We start from the raw sequence: 15,969 nt of genomic DNA, 5'->3' as shown, positions 1-15,969 counted from the left end.
AGTTTATAAGGCATGCAGGGTCATTTCTTCTGGGACAGAAAAACAAAAGTATGAGATTAAGATAGGTTTTGTGGTTTTCATTTTAAGAATGCCACTGGAGAAATTTTGATTGGACATTAATAAGGATATAAAATAAATAAGAGTTTTACTCACAGAGACTTTCACATATATAAATCTTCACTTTATCTTTAGTACAATATAATTTTCTGTTTAAGGATGAGAATCTCAGGATAAGTAAATGATGGAGCCAGGAATCTAATCTAAATCACTTCACTGCTTCCCTGACAGTCTCCATGCAACTATAATGATGTGAATAGTGTTAGCCAACTTGTCACTTGGGTGCCTTCAGGTTTATCTAGTCATAACAATTAAGGTTTTCCAAAGGGCCTTGCAATTTGGCAGTCTGCTTAATGGAAAAAGGTACTTGCTTAGAATAAAAAAGCAGAGTTTAAGCCCCACTTCTATCTCTGAATAGTTAGTCCCATAAACACTTTACGCTTCAATTCCTTAAACACCAAAATGAAGATATGATAACCTCATCCTCTGTATCTCCCTTTCAGGCTTGCACCAGTGACATGGTCAAAAACTTTGCAAATTAAAAACGTTAGGAAAATAGTTACTGCTTGTTTCATTATCATATCTATCATGCACCTTCTAAAATCATATTGAGATATATTTTTATGTCTTCTAGGCTTTGAAATATGTTAGACTAAGTGGCATACCCTTAAGAGGTTTTTTTTTTTTTTTTTTTTTTTTAACCATGATGAGATCATCAGTAGTTTTTAAACTAAGTATAAGAATACGGCCGGGCGCGGTGGCTCAAGCCTGTAATCCCAGCACTTTGGGAGGCCGAGGCAGGTGGATCACGAGGTCAAGAGATCGAGATCATCCTGGTCAACATGGTGAAACCCCGTCTCTACTAAAAAAATACAAAAAATTAGCTGGGCATGGTGGCGCGTGCTTGTAATCCCAGCTACTCAGGAGGCTGAGGCAGGAGAATTGCCTGAACCCAGGAGGAGGAGGTTGCAGTGAGCCGAGATTGCGCCATTGCACTTCAGCCTGGGTAACAAAAAGCGAAACTCCGTCTCAAAAAAAAAAAAAAAAAAAAAAAAAGAATACAAGCACCATTCATTCGTCCATCTCCAATACCACAGGAACGGCAAGTCTCAAATAACCATATCTTTTCTCCAATTGGTTTTAGATCCCCTAAAATACCTCTCTCCAATTAAATATTTCTACAACATTGTTAGAACATATTGTTGTCATTAAATATTTAGGGCATGATCTAATTAACTGCGTAACTCCTATGCCAGCCCAGAAACATTCTCACATTAGTTATGTAAAACATAACTCAGATCTCTGAGAAATGGAGGGAGAGCTCAAGCTTTGCTCATTAGGTAAGAAGTGTCTGTTCATTCTTCAACTTTCCATAGTTCAAATGAGAAAACCCTTTGCTTGATTTTACTGATATGGTGGACTAAGATGACTGACTGGTAGCATACTGTAGCTGTGCGGAAGTCTAAAATACCATCAACACAATCTGGCTTCACTCAGGATGATGACTCCTTGAATGGCTCATCTAATTAACAAAAAACTAGAAATTCATAAAACATTTGCCAAAGCCTGTAAAGAGAGAAATTCCTTTAATTTGTACTAAATGTATGCTACAACAAAATATCAAAATTTTAAATCAAAACAAGATCAGTATTGCTGATTCCTCTTGCCTCACGCCCCATTATGACTCTATAAGGCAATGTTACTGATCCTGTCCTTATTTAAAATTTTCACATTTTATTCATCATGAATTTTTCGCATTGAGAGTTTTAAAAAAAACTGCATTAAGACATTTAACAACTGAGTTTTTTTGGAGGCTCCTTAAATTGTTTCCCTGAAGTGAGAGCTTCATTTGTCTTACTCTAGACCTGGCTCTGGAGAGACGGGAATAGCTCATTCACATGGTACCCCTTTCCCAAGAGAACCCCTAGACACTTCATAAATAACCTGACGATGCGAGAGTCCCAAGAACGAGAGAGATTGGGCTGACTTCCTCACTGTCAAGTAGGAGACCCCTGAGGATCATCTTACCTCTCGGTGCCAAATTGGATTAGTGGTGTTACTGATGATAGTAGACCGTCTCTCCTGCCCGTGGTGGGCACAGGTGGGGAAACTGCTCTTCTTCCCTGGCTGAATTGACATCTTAAGATAGGGGTCAGGATTGAAGAACATCCCTTTCTTTAGCCCAACTGCCCTAAGATCTTTAAAGAAAGAGGGAAAAGGAGGGAGGAATGAAGAGAGAGCATGAGGGAGGGAGGAAAGGAAGGAGGAAGGGAGAGAAAAAGGGACAGAAGAAGGAAGGATCCATATATCCTGATTAGAACAAGCAACTCAAAGACAATTTGTTCTTAAATAAACACACAGGAAGCTCTAAACAGAAATGATTTAGTAACACAATAGCAGTTATTTACACTATGGTTGCTTAGGTAAGTGAAGACAAATGGCTTATGGCACTAATTCCAGCAGAGGGGTCTCCTAACAGGCAGCAAAAGTGAAGCCAAACATTTAGCACCACCTCACATTCTCTAAACTGACTTTTCCTGGGAATTCCTTGGATTCCAACATGTGCAACTTCACCACCTTTATCCTAGGGCAATGTAATTCGGCAACCAGAATTTCAGACAATGTCTTGAGAGAAATACTTAGTAAGCAGCTCACTGAAAAACATGTTCCTTCATGAGAGAAAAATGAATCTTCTACATATACATAGAACTAGGTTTAATTGGAGATGAAACATCAGCGCATACATTCATTTGTACATTTAAATGTCATATACATTCCATAAATGTGATGAATGTTAGGGAAAATGTTTTCTGAAATGGGGGTGCTACCTGCTATTTTAAATAGCCAGTAAAGTAACTTAAACATTTGACGAATGTCCTATAACTCACCTTAGATTCACAAATTGCTGTTTCACACTATATGAGCTGCTAAAAGTCCTAGCCAAAGTCCATTCTAGTGAGAAGATTGATATGTTTTCCCATGGTCAGGCTAAGAGACACAAACATGCCAGGAAATAAAGCTGGCTCCACTGAGTCTTCAACATTTTCTGAGAATATCAGCTTGAATAAGATAGGTCTGGGAGCTAAGTCGTCTTTGAAAATGCTGGAAGATCAATCTAGGGCGTTCTAAACACTATGGTTCAGAGAGCAATTCTACATATGGTCCCTGAACCTCCAAAGACCTTTGGATTACCCAGATCAGCTGGCAAACAGACCCTGGATAGTGACCCTAAATTACAGGAGGTCACCAGGGTCATGCCATATAAGCCTATTCCTGAAACATAAGGTCTTTCTTAGAAAAATAGAATTGGCCGGAAGTTGCCCATAGAGCCATATTCTCGAAGGAGTGCTCCCAGGAGGTGGCTCACCAGTGGCCCACAAGAACTCATGGCCCAGATACATGTGCTGAAAACACTCCAGAAATGTCTGATGACACATACCTGGCAATAAAGGGGGGAAGTCTGATATATCTGCAAATATTTAAAAATTCAACCAAGAGCATGTTTTTGTTTGTTTGTTTGTTTTGAGACCAAGTCTCGATCTGTTGCCAGGCTGAAGTGCAGTGGCGCAATCTTGGTTCACTGCAACCCCTGCCTCCTGGGTTCAAGAGATTCTTTGCCTCAGCTTCCCGAGTAGCTGGGATTACAGGCACGTGCCACCACACCCAGCTAATTTTTATATTTTTAGTAGAGATGGGGTTTCACCATGTTGGCTAGAATGATCTCGATCTCCTGACCTCGTGATCTGCCTGCCTCGGCCTCCCAAAGTGCTGGGATTACAGGCATGAGCTGCCACACATTGAGAACACTGCATGGAATATATAGCAAGATCTTTGATCTGAAAACCAGTGGGAGAAGGAAAAGACAGGTAAATAACTAGATAGGCACTTCAGAGAAGCTGCCGTAATCTCATTAGCCTTGCAGTCCCCATTCCTGACACTTCATAAAGTACGTAGTCATTATTAAATGCAGAATTTGCATCTTACTGTCAATTTAATGATGCTACGTATTTTCACTTGATTTTCTTCAGCAGGGAGCAGCTTTGAGAAGAAAATGCAATTGCCACATTTATTTTCTTGCCTTTCTTGATTATGTTCCCCTTGAACTCAGACAAAAGAATGATATTCCTTATATATTAAATATATGCCCCAAAAAGGGATTTCTCTGTAGCAAATGAAGAGTAACATAGACAGAAATGAATGCCACAAAGTCTGACAGAGCTAAATCACTCACAAAAAAAGATTCCTTTGAACAAAAAGCATTCCACCAGAAGATTAAGTCACTGTGGTAAACAATATCACTGTTAGATAAGCCCGATACTAAACTTTCCACAATGGGACACTGTACAAATAAATCTTCCTTAATAAATACAATAAACTACCAATTATTTATAATTTGATTATCCGGTTCCCTTTATCCATCTCATTTCTGATCTTTTCTTTTTTGTCTTTTACATATGCTATTGCTCACAAATATCCACACCATACAATAGGCCAAAGAAGGACTCAAAGTCACAAAGGTATGATGTGTATGTTTAAAATATTAATCAAAATATATTTTTAATTTTAGCTATAAAATTCAATTATTTGTGCCCCTACTTATTCATAATAATCAGGAGTGGAACATTTGTAGGTAGTCGTTCTACAGTGCTTAAATGCTCTCAGATAAATATTATCATTCCCTGTTAGTATGCTACAACCAGTTAATTTTTTAGAATTAACATTATAGAACTGGTTTCAGTTCCTAGTCATTTCTGTACACTGTCTGCAAATGTCAGGCTATATGGTAAGAAATAAAACAGATGTTAGGTAGCTAGCCTCCATGTGAATAGAGGTGCGATGTTGGAAGAAATGTGTAAGGAAGAAGCATTTGGCTGTGCCTCAAAGCTTACTTCCTACTTTTTAGGAAAATGGCCTAGGAATTTTAACTTACAGATGGTCATTCTCACATAGTCAGTTAAAAACATCCCATCTGGAGTCAAAATCAGTATGTCTGTGTCATGCTTAGAATGATACAAATCACCTAAAAGCATAGGGTAATAATTTTAAACTAAGAAACCAATGGTTTATATTACAACATCATGCTGTACACCATAAAAATAAACAATTTTTACCTCTCAATTAAAAAAACAAAACCAAGAAACCTGTGGTGTGGTCATACTCTAAATTTTCTTAGCTATCAGGGTTGACAAATAGTTTCCTGCCTGTTACTAGGTATTTCAGTAGCTTCAGACCCTCAGTACTGTGAAGGTTTAAAGCACAGGTGTCCAGCCAAAATGTTTTTAGGAAACAGGCAGATGAGGGGGGTAGGGACATAGTACCACTGGCAGTGGTTATTTTTAGTGCCCTTCTAAAAACCTAGATATTTTTTAAACCCTGAAGGTTTCTAACAAAACATATTTATTGGCCAAATTTGATCCATAAGTCACTGGTTTACAACTGCTAAGATTCACCAGAGAAGCAAAGTAAAAAAGCAGGGGAAAGGAGAAACTTGCAAAACCAAACATAGATACTCAGAAGGCCATGGGCCAGCAATGAATTGATATGTATGTTTTAGTCATATGTGGTAATTATGCATTGTAGAAGTGTCTGTTTCAGGATCAGGTCTTCTAACTCTCACTCTCACTATTTTCACTTACAATGTCTTTCTTTTTCAGTCAAGAAAAGTGGATCTAATTTAAATTTTGGAAGTACTACAACTACAGAAAAATAAAAACAAAACATCTTCCAGTGATGGAGATCCATTAGACTTTATTTTCTATGTATTACAGTACAGTTATCTCTTTTAAAAGTCTATTTCAAATATGGATTTTCTTAGAGTATTCTTGACTTTATGACTACCAATTCATTTTCTCAAATCAGTGCCTTTCAAACTTTTTTGACAGTGTCCTATGTATGAAATACATTTTACATTGCAACCTAGTATACACAAATATAAGCATGTATGTTATTGTATATAAAGATTTTCAGTTTGTATAAATTGATACTTTATCCAAAAAAATTCCTTTCAGTGGTAAACTCTGACATTATTCTTTTTTTAAAAATTACTGATTTAACTAAATCAAACTTACAGACTGCAAATGAGTCCTGTCTAATACCTTGAAAAACAGTGCTTTACTTGTATGGTAAACATACAAGCAATTTGAACAGTTTGCTAGTCGGAAGACAACTCAAAAATAATTGGCTTATCCACTTTTCAATTTTTATTTGTATTCCTCCACAGACAAAGAAGTATATTGGCTTTTTCCCCCCAGTCTTCAAATTTTTTCTTTCTGTAGCTGAAGTAAGAATAAATTGTTTTCAATAATCAAAGCTCCTCAGTGGGGTTAGCACATGTTACATTACAGTTTTTTTTTAAAGTAACTATACATATTTATATACACTATCCCCAGAAAACTTGGTAGAAGAAATAATTTCTGAATTTATATCAATAATTAATTGTATCATCATAAGAGATATACCTGAATTTTCAGAAGTATGACCCCCAAATAACTAGTTCACATATCATCATATCCTATAGGAAAGTCTGTAGAAAGAAGTGACTACTCATACCTTTGAAACCGTACACTTTCAAACTGGATGTCACATTTAAAGACATTCTTACCTGACAGTGTAAAGCTAACGAGTTTCCGAGAATGCAGGTTTCCTGAAGCACCTCCCTCCATGCCTTCTGCCCCCATCTGAAGAGAAAAAACATGCATCTGAAGTTTTAGAGGAGTATGATGCCACTGGATCTATCTAGGAAACCATGTATGTTCACAAATGTAATGGTTTTTGCATCAAACATGTACTGTATCATGTGTCCTTTCATTTCCCAATCTTGGAACAGAGACACAAATGCTGATTCTTGGAGGAAAGATTAAAATGTAATCTTAACCTCAAATAAAAAATATGTAAGCTTCAAAATTCCCAATAACTATGAATCAAACTACTTTATGTCCTTTTTGCCCTTTGATAAGAATATAGTTGATTTGTAGTAAATATATTACTATTAGTATATTAAATGTTTCTTTTAGTTAAATATCAAATTCCTTCAGATTTGCTAGGGAAACCTAGAAAAAATGAAACAGTTGATTTATATCAGACTTATCCATATGTATAGAATTCTCTCTTGTCAAGTATTTCTGGAAATCCACATGGAGTCCTACCTCCCTTGTAAACTTGTGTTCTATTGTGCTGCAGGTACACGGCATATGCTATTATAATTAGCAATAATAAGAATTTGCAGAGCTATTATGCTGATAACCTTTTCCTAAAAGCTTTTGAGTAAATTATACCTCACAAGAAGCCAGTAATTTATAAACCACCTAGCGAATTTAGACCATTTTCTCAATTTATGTACAATTAGTGCACAATTTGTGGTACAGCCAGAAGAAAAACCTTCACAATATTCTGCAAAAGAAGTCCACAATACTGTAAGAGACAGAATTGAAGGCAGAATATACCCAAATGTGGGAAAGAGAACCAGGTTTTAATTCTAAAGTTTAGATTAAATTCTTCTGACAAAGATTTTTTCCTTGAGCACATTTCAGTCAGGCTCTTTTGAGCCCTCTGCTCAACTAATCAGGCCTTGGGCTTCTATCTCCATCCTTATAGAGTCCAGTTTTGGCAAAAATCCTGCTATGACAGTTTAGAGAATCCCTACCCTCAGTATTCTGTGATCACCCTTGATATCAGATCAAATTCCTCATCTCCCACCATCCTCCATGTGATATCTGATCATTCTGGCCTGCCTTCAGCAAGAATTTCATTAGGTCAGTTTAACAAGTATCCCTTAAGCTCTTAGTAATTTTCCATCCACCAATCCCTCTGCTCTAACCCTGCTCCTTGACTATCAATCCCCAGTTTCCCTTGTTATATTTGGAATTGAGGCAATCATTTTTATTATTTTTTAAGATGGAGTCTCGCTTTGTCACCCAGGCTGGAGTGCTGTGGCACAATCTCGGCTCACTGCAACCTCCGCCTCTCGAGTTCAAGCAATTCTCCTCACTCAGCCTCCCAAGTAGCTGGGATTACAGGCGTGTGCCACTGCATTTGGCTGATTTTTCTATTTTTAATAGAGACAGGGTTTCACCATATTGGCCTTGAACTCCTGACTTCATGATCCTCTGCTGGGATTACAGGTGTGAGCCTCTGTGCCTGCCCAAATTGAGCCAATTCTATATGGAGTTATCTTTCCCCCTATTGCAATAGTTCCTAATTTGAATATGCTTTTACTACTTAACCACTGTCCAGGTCTGTTTTTGTTTTTGTTTTAACTCTTTCTCCATTTTATCTTTGCTGCACTCCCCACACTTCTATAAAAATCACACACTACAAAGAGATAAAAGCCATCACTAATCCAAGCAAAATTAAGAAATTCCATTCAAATTTTGAAATGTAAATTTCTACTGCCTCCACTGTAACTCCTGTACCTTAATCAAACTATTTTGCGTGCCACTTAACTGCATCCTGATTGCTTCACATGTCCTCTACAACACACCAGGGTCCATCCAGGTATCTGTATTTCCTTCCATCTATAGATCCAACTCCTTGATCATAGAGTTAGCTCTCAATAGACATGTGTGGTTTATTATATTGTATTGTACTCCTCTGACTCAGCATTCCCAGATTAACTATAGGGCAGAGGCAGCAGTACACTGGCCAGACAACTAACTGCTGTGGTCATCTCATCCTGCTTTCACCACACACTACCCTGGACTACGACTGAGATGCACCCTCGGCAACCTGCCACTCCTTCTGTGCCTGGGCACAGGAAGACATCCCAGAAACTGTGGCCTCTTCACAAATGGGCTCCACAGCCCACTAAAATGTGCCACCCCTTAAAACACATCTCGGTCAGCTGTGGATACTTGTGCTAAATAAGTTAAATGAGGCTGAAACAATTCATAACCTGTCTTCATTTAAAACCTATTTAAAAAATTATAAGAAATCATGAGAAACAAAAGTAAATGTCCTCTAATTCTCATTTTTCAAAAGTAATTCACCCTCTAGCAAAAGGCTTCTCTGAAACAATTCTCAAAGAATTCACAGAAAAACAGTGTCCTGAACAACTCTGGCAAAATGCTCATCTGAAATAATATCCAAATAGTTCAATTTTGTCATTCATTACAATAAAGCCAGGAAAGACCAGGTACAGTCCCTGTACCACTAGATACAGGGACATTCAGGATAATAAACACATCTGCGCTTAATGTTTAGAGACTGGCTTTAAAATAAACTCACTCCATAGATTCATTCCAGGAAAACCCAGAAACAACACTGTCAACCAAGTGTTGAAACAAAAATACATGGTAGTGAGTGACGGCAGCCTTAATTTGTCCTTGAAGCCGAAGGATTTCCTGTTCCAAGTATCTGAGACACATATCACTGTGTACGCTGATGAATGACAATGATATCAAAATACTAATGATAGAGAAGTCACAATTTTTTTTTAATCTTTGATGCACTGCAAAAGGATATGTGAGAAAAGAGATCATATGATTAGGATGACAGCTCATTTTCTTCCATGTGGAGTTTCCCAATTACTTCTTCCAGGTCTGTTCTTTGTATCTGGCCATGGTATAATTATACTAAGTGAGATTTGTAAGTATCAAGGATGTCTATCAGTCACAATGACTAAACATATGTCATATACCTAAGTGACCATCATGCTATTAGAGAAACATAGTCTTGACCCTCAAAATGAGGTTCCATGAGGCACAGCCTTATAATGTTGGACATAAACCAAACTGTCTCAAGCTTGGTCAGAAATCAATTAACCACCCATTGCATTAGTCAGTCTTTGAACCAAAATACACTATTCTGATTGCCAGTGCTGTATCTGTGAAGCTTTTAAGATCCTGTGAAACCTGTTTGAAGCAAATTAATTATCTCCAAACTATCCACAGGCTTTGACAGAGCAGTATCAATGCAAAAATCAGTGGAATAAGATCAGTGTTCAACAAACCGTAAACTCCCACTGCCTTTAATGATATCTGAATATTGAAATTGCTCAAGTCTAAAAAAATCTAAATCCAGAAAATGCTTAATCATGTTTGAAAGTTATTGTCTAATTTCAGACATAATGAATTTTTCGAAGATTTTAAACAGTCCCAATTCTTCTAGTTTTACAACTTTTCTTTTTAGAATATTAACTAAAGTCTGTTTCAGTGCTTACTATGTGACATGGAAGATTCTGCAATCAACAATTGCTATTCACTTTGCGACCTTCAAAGTCTCATATAGTAAATGTAAGCTTTTCTTTTATGTCCTATACTATGTTTACTACAATGGAAACTCACATATATTTCTAATGTGAGCAGAGTACTTAGATGTTGAGGATTTTGCACACACTATTCCCTCTGCCTGAAATGCTCTTCCCTCCCTCTTCATCTATAAAACCTCTTCACCTATTTATCCTTCAGATTGTCTCTCGGACACACCTTCTTCGGGTAAGCCTTTCAGGAATTTTCTGATCAGGACAAATCCTACTACATAGAACATGTTCTCCTACCCCTGTTTTTGCTCTCCCTCTTAGAATTATCACTCAAATAAATATAATATTTGATTGATGTCTCTCTCCTACACCAGACCAATGAAATCAATGATGGCGTTTTTCTCATCATTTCATCTGCAGATGTACTTAGCAGACATCTAATGAAGATTTGTTTAAATGAATAGATAAAAGGGAAAGACTGCTTGATACAGAGGTACAAGCACTATCAGAGACAGCATAGGGTGAGTGTGAACAATTTCAAGTGCCATTTGCAAAGACTGCTTTTTTAATTTCAACCTGACTGCTTGACTATTTTCAAAAATGCAAGCATCTATAAATGTACCCACACATAGAATGTGGTAAAGATCCTATGTCATGGAGTCAGTATTTTTTGTATGTTTTCAAGAGCTCATTTTTATTAATAACTAATTAAAACTAAGTAATTTACATATCTTGGACTCTAAGAATCTCCCCAAACCACCTGAGTCCAACCACCCATATACAGTGGAGCTGCGTATTGTGAGACTATTAGATTCTAAAATAAAATTTAACAAAATCACAAAATTGCCATGTTGGAAATGGGCAGGCTTTCTTTCAAAAGTCCAACACAACAAGTTTCCTACAAAAATAAATTAGATATCTGTTTCTTCAACTGAGGGCCTGACTTCTGAAGTCAACTTCTGAAGTTAAAGAAATTGACTTCCATTGAGTTCCAAAATATGAACAGTATCTCTAGGTACTAGACCTGAACTCAGCATTGAGAAGGAACCAGCACTAAGACCTTAAGAAAACAGTGCATTTGTGACTTCCAACTTATATTCTCTTCCAAGCAACAGCTCCCTGAGTTTATTGGCAGTTAGAATCACTCACAATTTAAATGGTTAAATTCACATAAGGTCCAGTGCCACTCTTTCCTACCAACTGGTCGCCCAGACTAAGTTTAAAACCTTCCAAGATGGGGCACTTGCTACTTCGCTTCATGAATGGGCTCCCTGGAGAGTGGACTCTATCAAATCCTATGTTTCCACTGATTTGAATAAAGGATTCAGGTATGCCAACCTTGTAAGCTATTTCCTTTCCTGTAACAGCACCCACACTGTTGTGTTTCCTTTTTCATTGTTCCTGATAACCCTGTCAGGGCTGCAGAGGCAAAAACAGAAATCAAGTCCCAGCATGGATCTCAAAAGGGAGCTGGCAGCAAGGGGCACTCACCATCACAGCTGGGTTCTTCACGGTGATGCAGGGGGTTGTGGCTCGCAGGGCCCCACTAATGCCGTGGTAATATTTAAAACAGATCTTTATCTCTGCTGCAAAGCAATTGGAGAAAAACAGTAATTTAAACAGTGAAACAAGTCATTTAGGAATCGGGTGTGGAAATCCAACATATCACCTCTCAGGGAATCCTACTCATGACTCTGACCTGTTTGCTTCCACTCAGAGGCAACAGATTACATCAATTTCAGTTTGATTTTATATGCTTCTCTGAAACTTTCTAACCTCTTGAACATATCAGAAAAATGATGCACGAAAACAACATGCCAAGATAGAAATAGTGTAGCGATAAGAATGGGACTAGCTAGCATTTACTGAGGTGCTCCACGATGTGCCGCTGTGTTCTCTCTCACATTCATGTTGTTAGTGAGCCCTCACATTAACCTTGGGAGGCAAAAATTCCTGTCCCCATATTACAGATGAGATATTGAGGTTTGCTGTTGGCCAAACAGGTAAGAAATGACAGAGTTGGGACTCAAACCCAAGCTGTCTGACTCCAAAGCCTTCACTCATAACCTCTACATTGACTGTAGCTGTCAATGGAAATAAAGGAAAAACAGTCTAACAAAGCATGGAAGTATACTGTAGTAGATTCTCTAGTGACAGGGTCTGGAAATTTATATTATTTTAATTTTCCAAGTCATTTAAATACACTTAGTAGACAAGGATCAAATCTACAAACTGATGTCTGTATCTCACAGCATTTGGAATCCAAATACTTCATAAACTTTGTTCTGATAATTCCATTTTGATAGAAAGTAATATATATGCCAATTATGGTTTTTGGAAAGCAACTACAATTCCAAAGAGCATGAAACCAAACTGTGTTAAAGATAAACCTACAGTCACTGGAATTTCTCTGTATACAAAGCGTCTGAGTCACTGAAGTGTCACTGCGAGACACATTTTTCCCAAGATGTCATTCTAAATATGCAAGGATGCTGAAGGGCTGAATCCTAGGCTACAGGAGAGAGTTTCTCTCTCAACAGAGTCTCCAAGATTACTAAAGTGGGGGTGCTCAATGTATCTCCCTAAGGAAGTTCATCTTCTACTGACTTTCCTGACTGCACCAAATGGCCTCCTACAGAGTCTTTGGTTTCCTTATTTTAAGAGGAAGAGATAATAACTGAAGAAAAATTCTCTTCCAGGAATTTATATCATTACACTATTCCTACCAATGATCAAATACTAAATTTCAAAAAAAGTTGTTATGGGGTAAAAATATTGAGTCTATTATTTATGTTACTCACTATCCAATAATTCATAATTTAATAAGCATAATCGGCCAGATTTTTACTACGTACCTGCCACAGCACATGGCCAGGCAGCACTGTGCCAGACAATGCAAGGGAATCAAGGAAAAGTTTCTGGTCTAGTGGGTGCTCTGCAGTGTAGCTGCTGAGATGCCAATTGCAGGCATGGCAAAATACAGAAGACACACACTGAAAAGGAAGAGCACCAGGTAGAAGAGCATAGAGACCATGGAGAAGATGAGAGAGGATATGGTGGAATCAGAAAGGTGTCATGGAATAAACAGGTCTAATGGATAAGAAAAATGGGGCTAGAGAGAGTTAGGAGTAAGGAGTGGCAAAAGCAGGGAGGCACAGATGAAGCATGCTGGGTCTGAGGAACAGCGAGATGACCTACGCAGGAATTCTAGCTTTACTATCACTTTGTCTTCCTGAGAACTCTTCTGCAAATGACTTTCCTGAACACTAACACGGATTTTTGGTTATTTTTGAAATAGCTGGACAGATCTGAGCAAACTTTACTCTCCCACTTGCTTTTTTCCAAGACCAATAGCATGTAGTCTGCAAGAACACACCTAAGTTGCATGCACAAGGACTGTCAAAGCAGAATCAAGTGTGGTAACATGCATGGAGACTGAATTCTTTGGACATGAGCTCATTGGTATCACTCTTAATGCTGGGGAAGCAACGTTCATGGCTCTGCCTGCAGCAGCACCTCGTAGATAAAAGCAATGGTTAGTGAGCGAGCAGGTCATTTTTTCCATAGAGAGAAGTGCATTTTTATAAGATATCTTCCCCTAGCTCTCTCTCAAGTTAAGATGCTATCTGCATTCCTAAGATTTTAATAGTCAACTAGGTAACAGATAATGAGACCAAAAAAAAGTGACTGCTTATTTTTTTTTTGGAGGATGATGATAATCATGCCAACTTTGCTAGTTGAAAGCATACAAAAAAAATAACCATTTTTGGTGTTATTTTATTCCTTGCTATAACAAAAATCTCCAACCCAGATGACAAAGTAGAATCCCTGAAACTAAGATCAATGTATCCTGAATTGCACAAAAACAGATTTTGTGGACATGATCCAATCCCTCCAAATGCTACAGAGCTGTGCTGCAGAAGCAAAAAGCTGAGGGAATCTCAACAGATCACCCATTACAAAACCACACACACAGGCTTGCCACTAGAGAGGAAAACAGTCCTGGACAGAATGAAGAGTTGTTTGCGTAGGGCTGGAAACTACCTGGATCCTTCAGCAGGACATCAGTGAAGATTCCTGCCTCTTAAAATATCAGAATGTTCAGCTCTGAGTGGGAGTTTTCATCTTCAAGTATTATTTAATGTTTTAGAAAGTCACACAAGATTTTTTAAAAAGGTGTAACTAAGCAACATCCCTTCTGACAAAGGGGGAGAGCATCATTTTGGTTAATGTATTTGAATATTTTGGTTATTGGAAGAGATAACAGAAGAATACTCAGAAGGATGGAAAAGGGAAATTGGTGCCCAGGGGCATGGGCTTCTGTTCCAGCTACAATGTGTAACCTCTAACTGCAAAAGGATCATTTCAAAAAAAAAAATGCTATTTCTGAGAAATATATACAAAGGCAGGTGGAAGTAAGCACAGGCATGATGACTGAGCATCCAATTAGGGAGGAGCCTAGTGATTAACAGAGCCCAGCCCTGTTCATAAGGAGGGGAGATGGAGGACATGGACCAAAGAGCAATGAATGAGTCTATCTGTCCTACATGCTTTCCTCACAGCCCAATGTGGCAGGCAATATCTTCCCCTGCTGGCCTCAAATTATGAAAAATATATATGTATATAGTGTATTTGTATATATACATATTTGTATAGAAATATATTTTAATATTTGCATATATTTTTATATATCCAAATATAATATATATACACATATATATATATACACACACACACATATATATATATATACACACACACACACATATATATATATGTCCTTTGGGCTGTAAAAAGAAGAGTATTTTGAATCCACTTATCAAAAGCATGTTGCCTCAGAGGGCAGTGAGCCAGGAAAAGGGAGAGGCATCCCGTATTAACCTGTAAGGAACTGCTGTCAGCTGAGCCAGGTCTAGCCTCAAGAGGAAGAGAGCAGAGCACAAGCGGCATCTCCTCTCTGAGGTCCCTTCTGAACAGCTGAAGCTGGTCCTAGATCATGGCAATATATGGGCCCCTTTCAATAATCTTCAGGGTACGTTCACTTACAGCGTTACTAAAATACAAATTTAATACTCTGCATTTGAATGTTCTTAAAACAGAAAAGCCCATTTATTTTCAAGTTTCTGACTAATTTTCATAAATACAAATGACAATGTCCCTCAGGGTAGCAGCATGCCCACTCCCCTCTACCATGGGTCGGAGGGTGAACATTTGTGAGACATCACTTGGGACATATTCAAGGCAAGTTGGGGAGGCAGAGAGGCTTTGAACAGTGTTTAGGAATTTAAACCTGTTCTCAAGCAAAGGGGTTTCTGTAACTGTGTGATTCTGACACTGCATTTTAAAGCAATCATTCTACTACCTGTTTAAAACAAGAATATATGTCTGGGTTTGTATATGAATAAAGTATTTCCAAATAGATAACTTGACACTGGTTGTAGTGGTTGCCTTCAGGGTGGAAAAACTGGCAACTGGACTTGAAGCTGGGGAGACATTTACTTTCAATTTTTATGCTTTTTAAATGTTATACTCTTTTGTATATTACCTATTCAAAATTATTTTTTAGAAAAGCAATCTCAGCTCAGCTGTATTAACCCTAGGCATTTATATAAGATTATATTTCAAGCCCTCTCTGAAAAAAAAGGTTTTATAAGCCACTCCCTGCAAAAAATGGTTTTGTCTCAGACTAGGATCTCATCCATCATCTTAAATAGCTA

General features: G+C 37.8%; 1 protein-coding gene across 6 annotated transcripts in view; it reads right to left on the bottom strand.

Moving 5' to 3' along the window:
- HECW2 (HECT, C2 and WW domain containing E3 ubiquitin protein ligase 2) overlaps positions 1–15,969 on the bottom strand; it is a 392,336-nt gene that overhangs the window by 126,905 nt on the left and 249,462 nt on the right. For all 6 annotated transcript variants that reach the window (XM_012454051.3, XM_012454049.3, XM_064373220.1 and 3 more), the window contains 3 exons: positions 11,744–11,838; positions 6,659–6,734; positions 2,086–2,255 (listed from right to left, as the gene is read on the bottom strand). In XM_012454051.3, coding sequence (XP_012309474.2) covers positions 2,086–2,255; positions 6,659–6,734; positions 11,744–11,838 — 341 coding nt within the window. The remainder of the gene's footprint in view (positions 1–2,085; positions 2,256–6,658; positions 6,735–11,743; positions 11,839–15,969) is intronic.

The sequence above is a fragment of the Aotus nancymaae genome, unplaced genomic scaffold (assembly GCF_030222135.1).
Source record: "Aotus nancymaae isolate 86718 unplaced genomic scaffold, 86718_ANA_hifiasm-v0.15.2.pri h1tg000008l, whole genome shotgun sequence".
Lineage (NCBI taxonomy): Eukaryota > Metazoa > Chordata > Mammalia > Primates > Aotidae > Aotus > Aotus nancymaae.
This window is presented reverse-complemented; position numbering and strand designations above follow the sequence as displayed.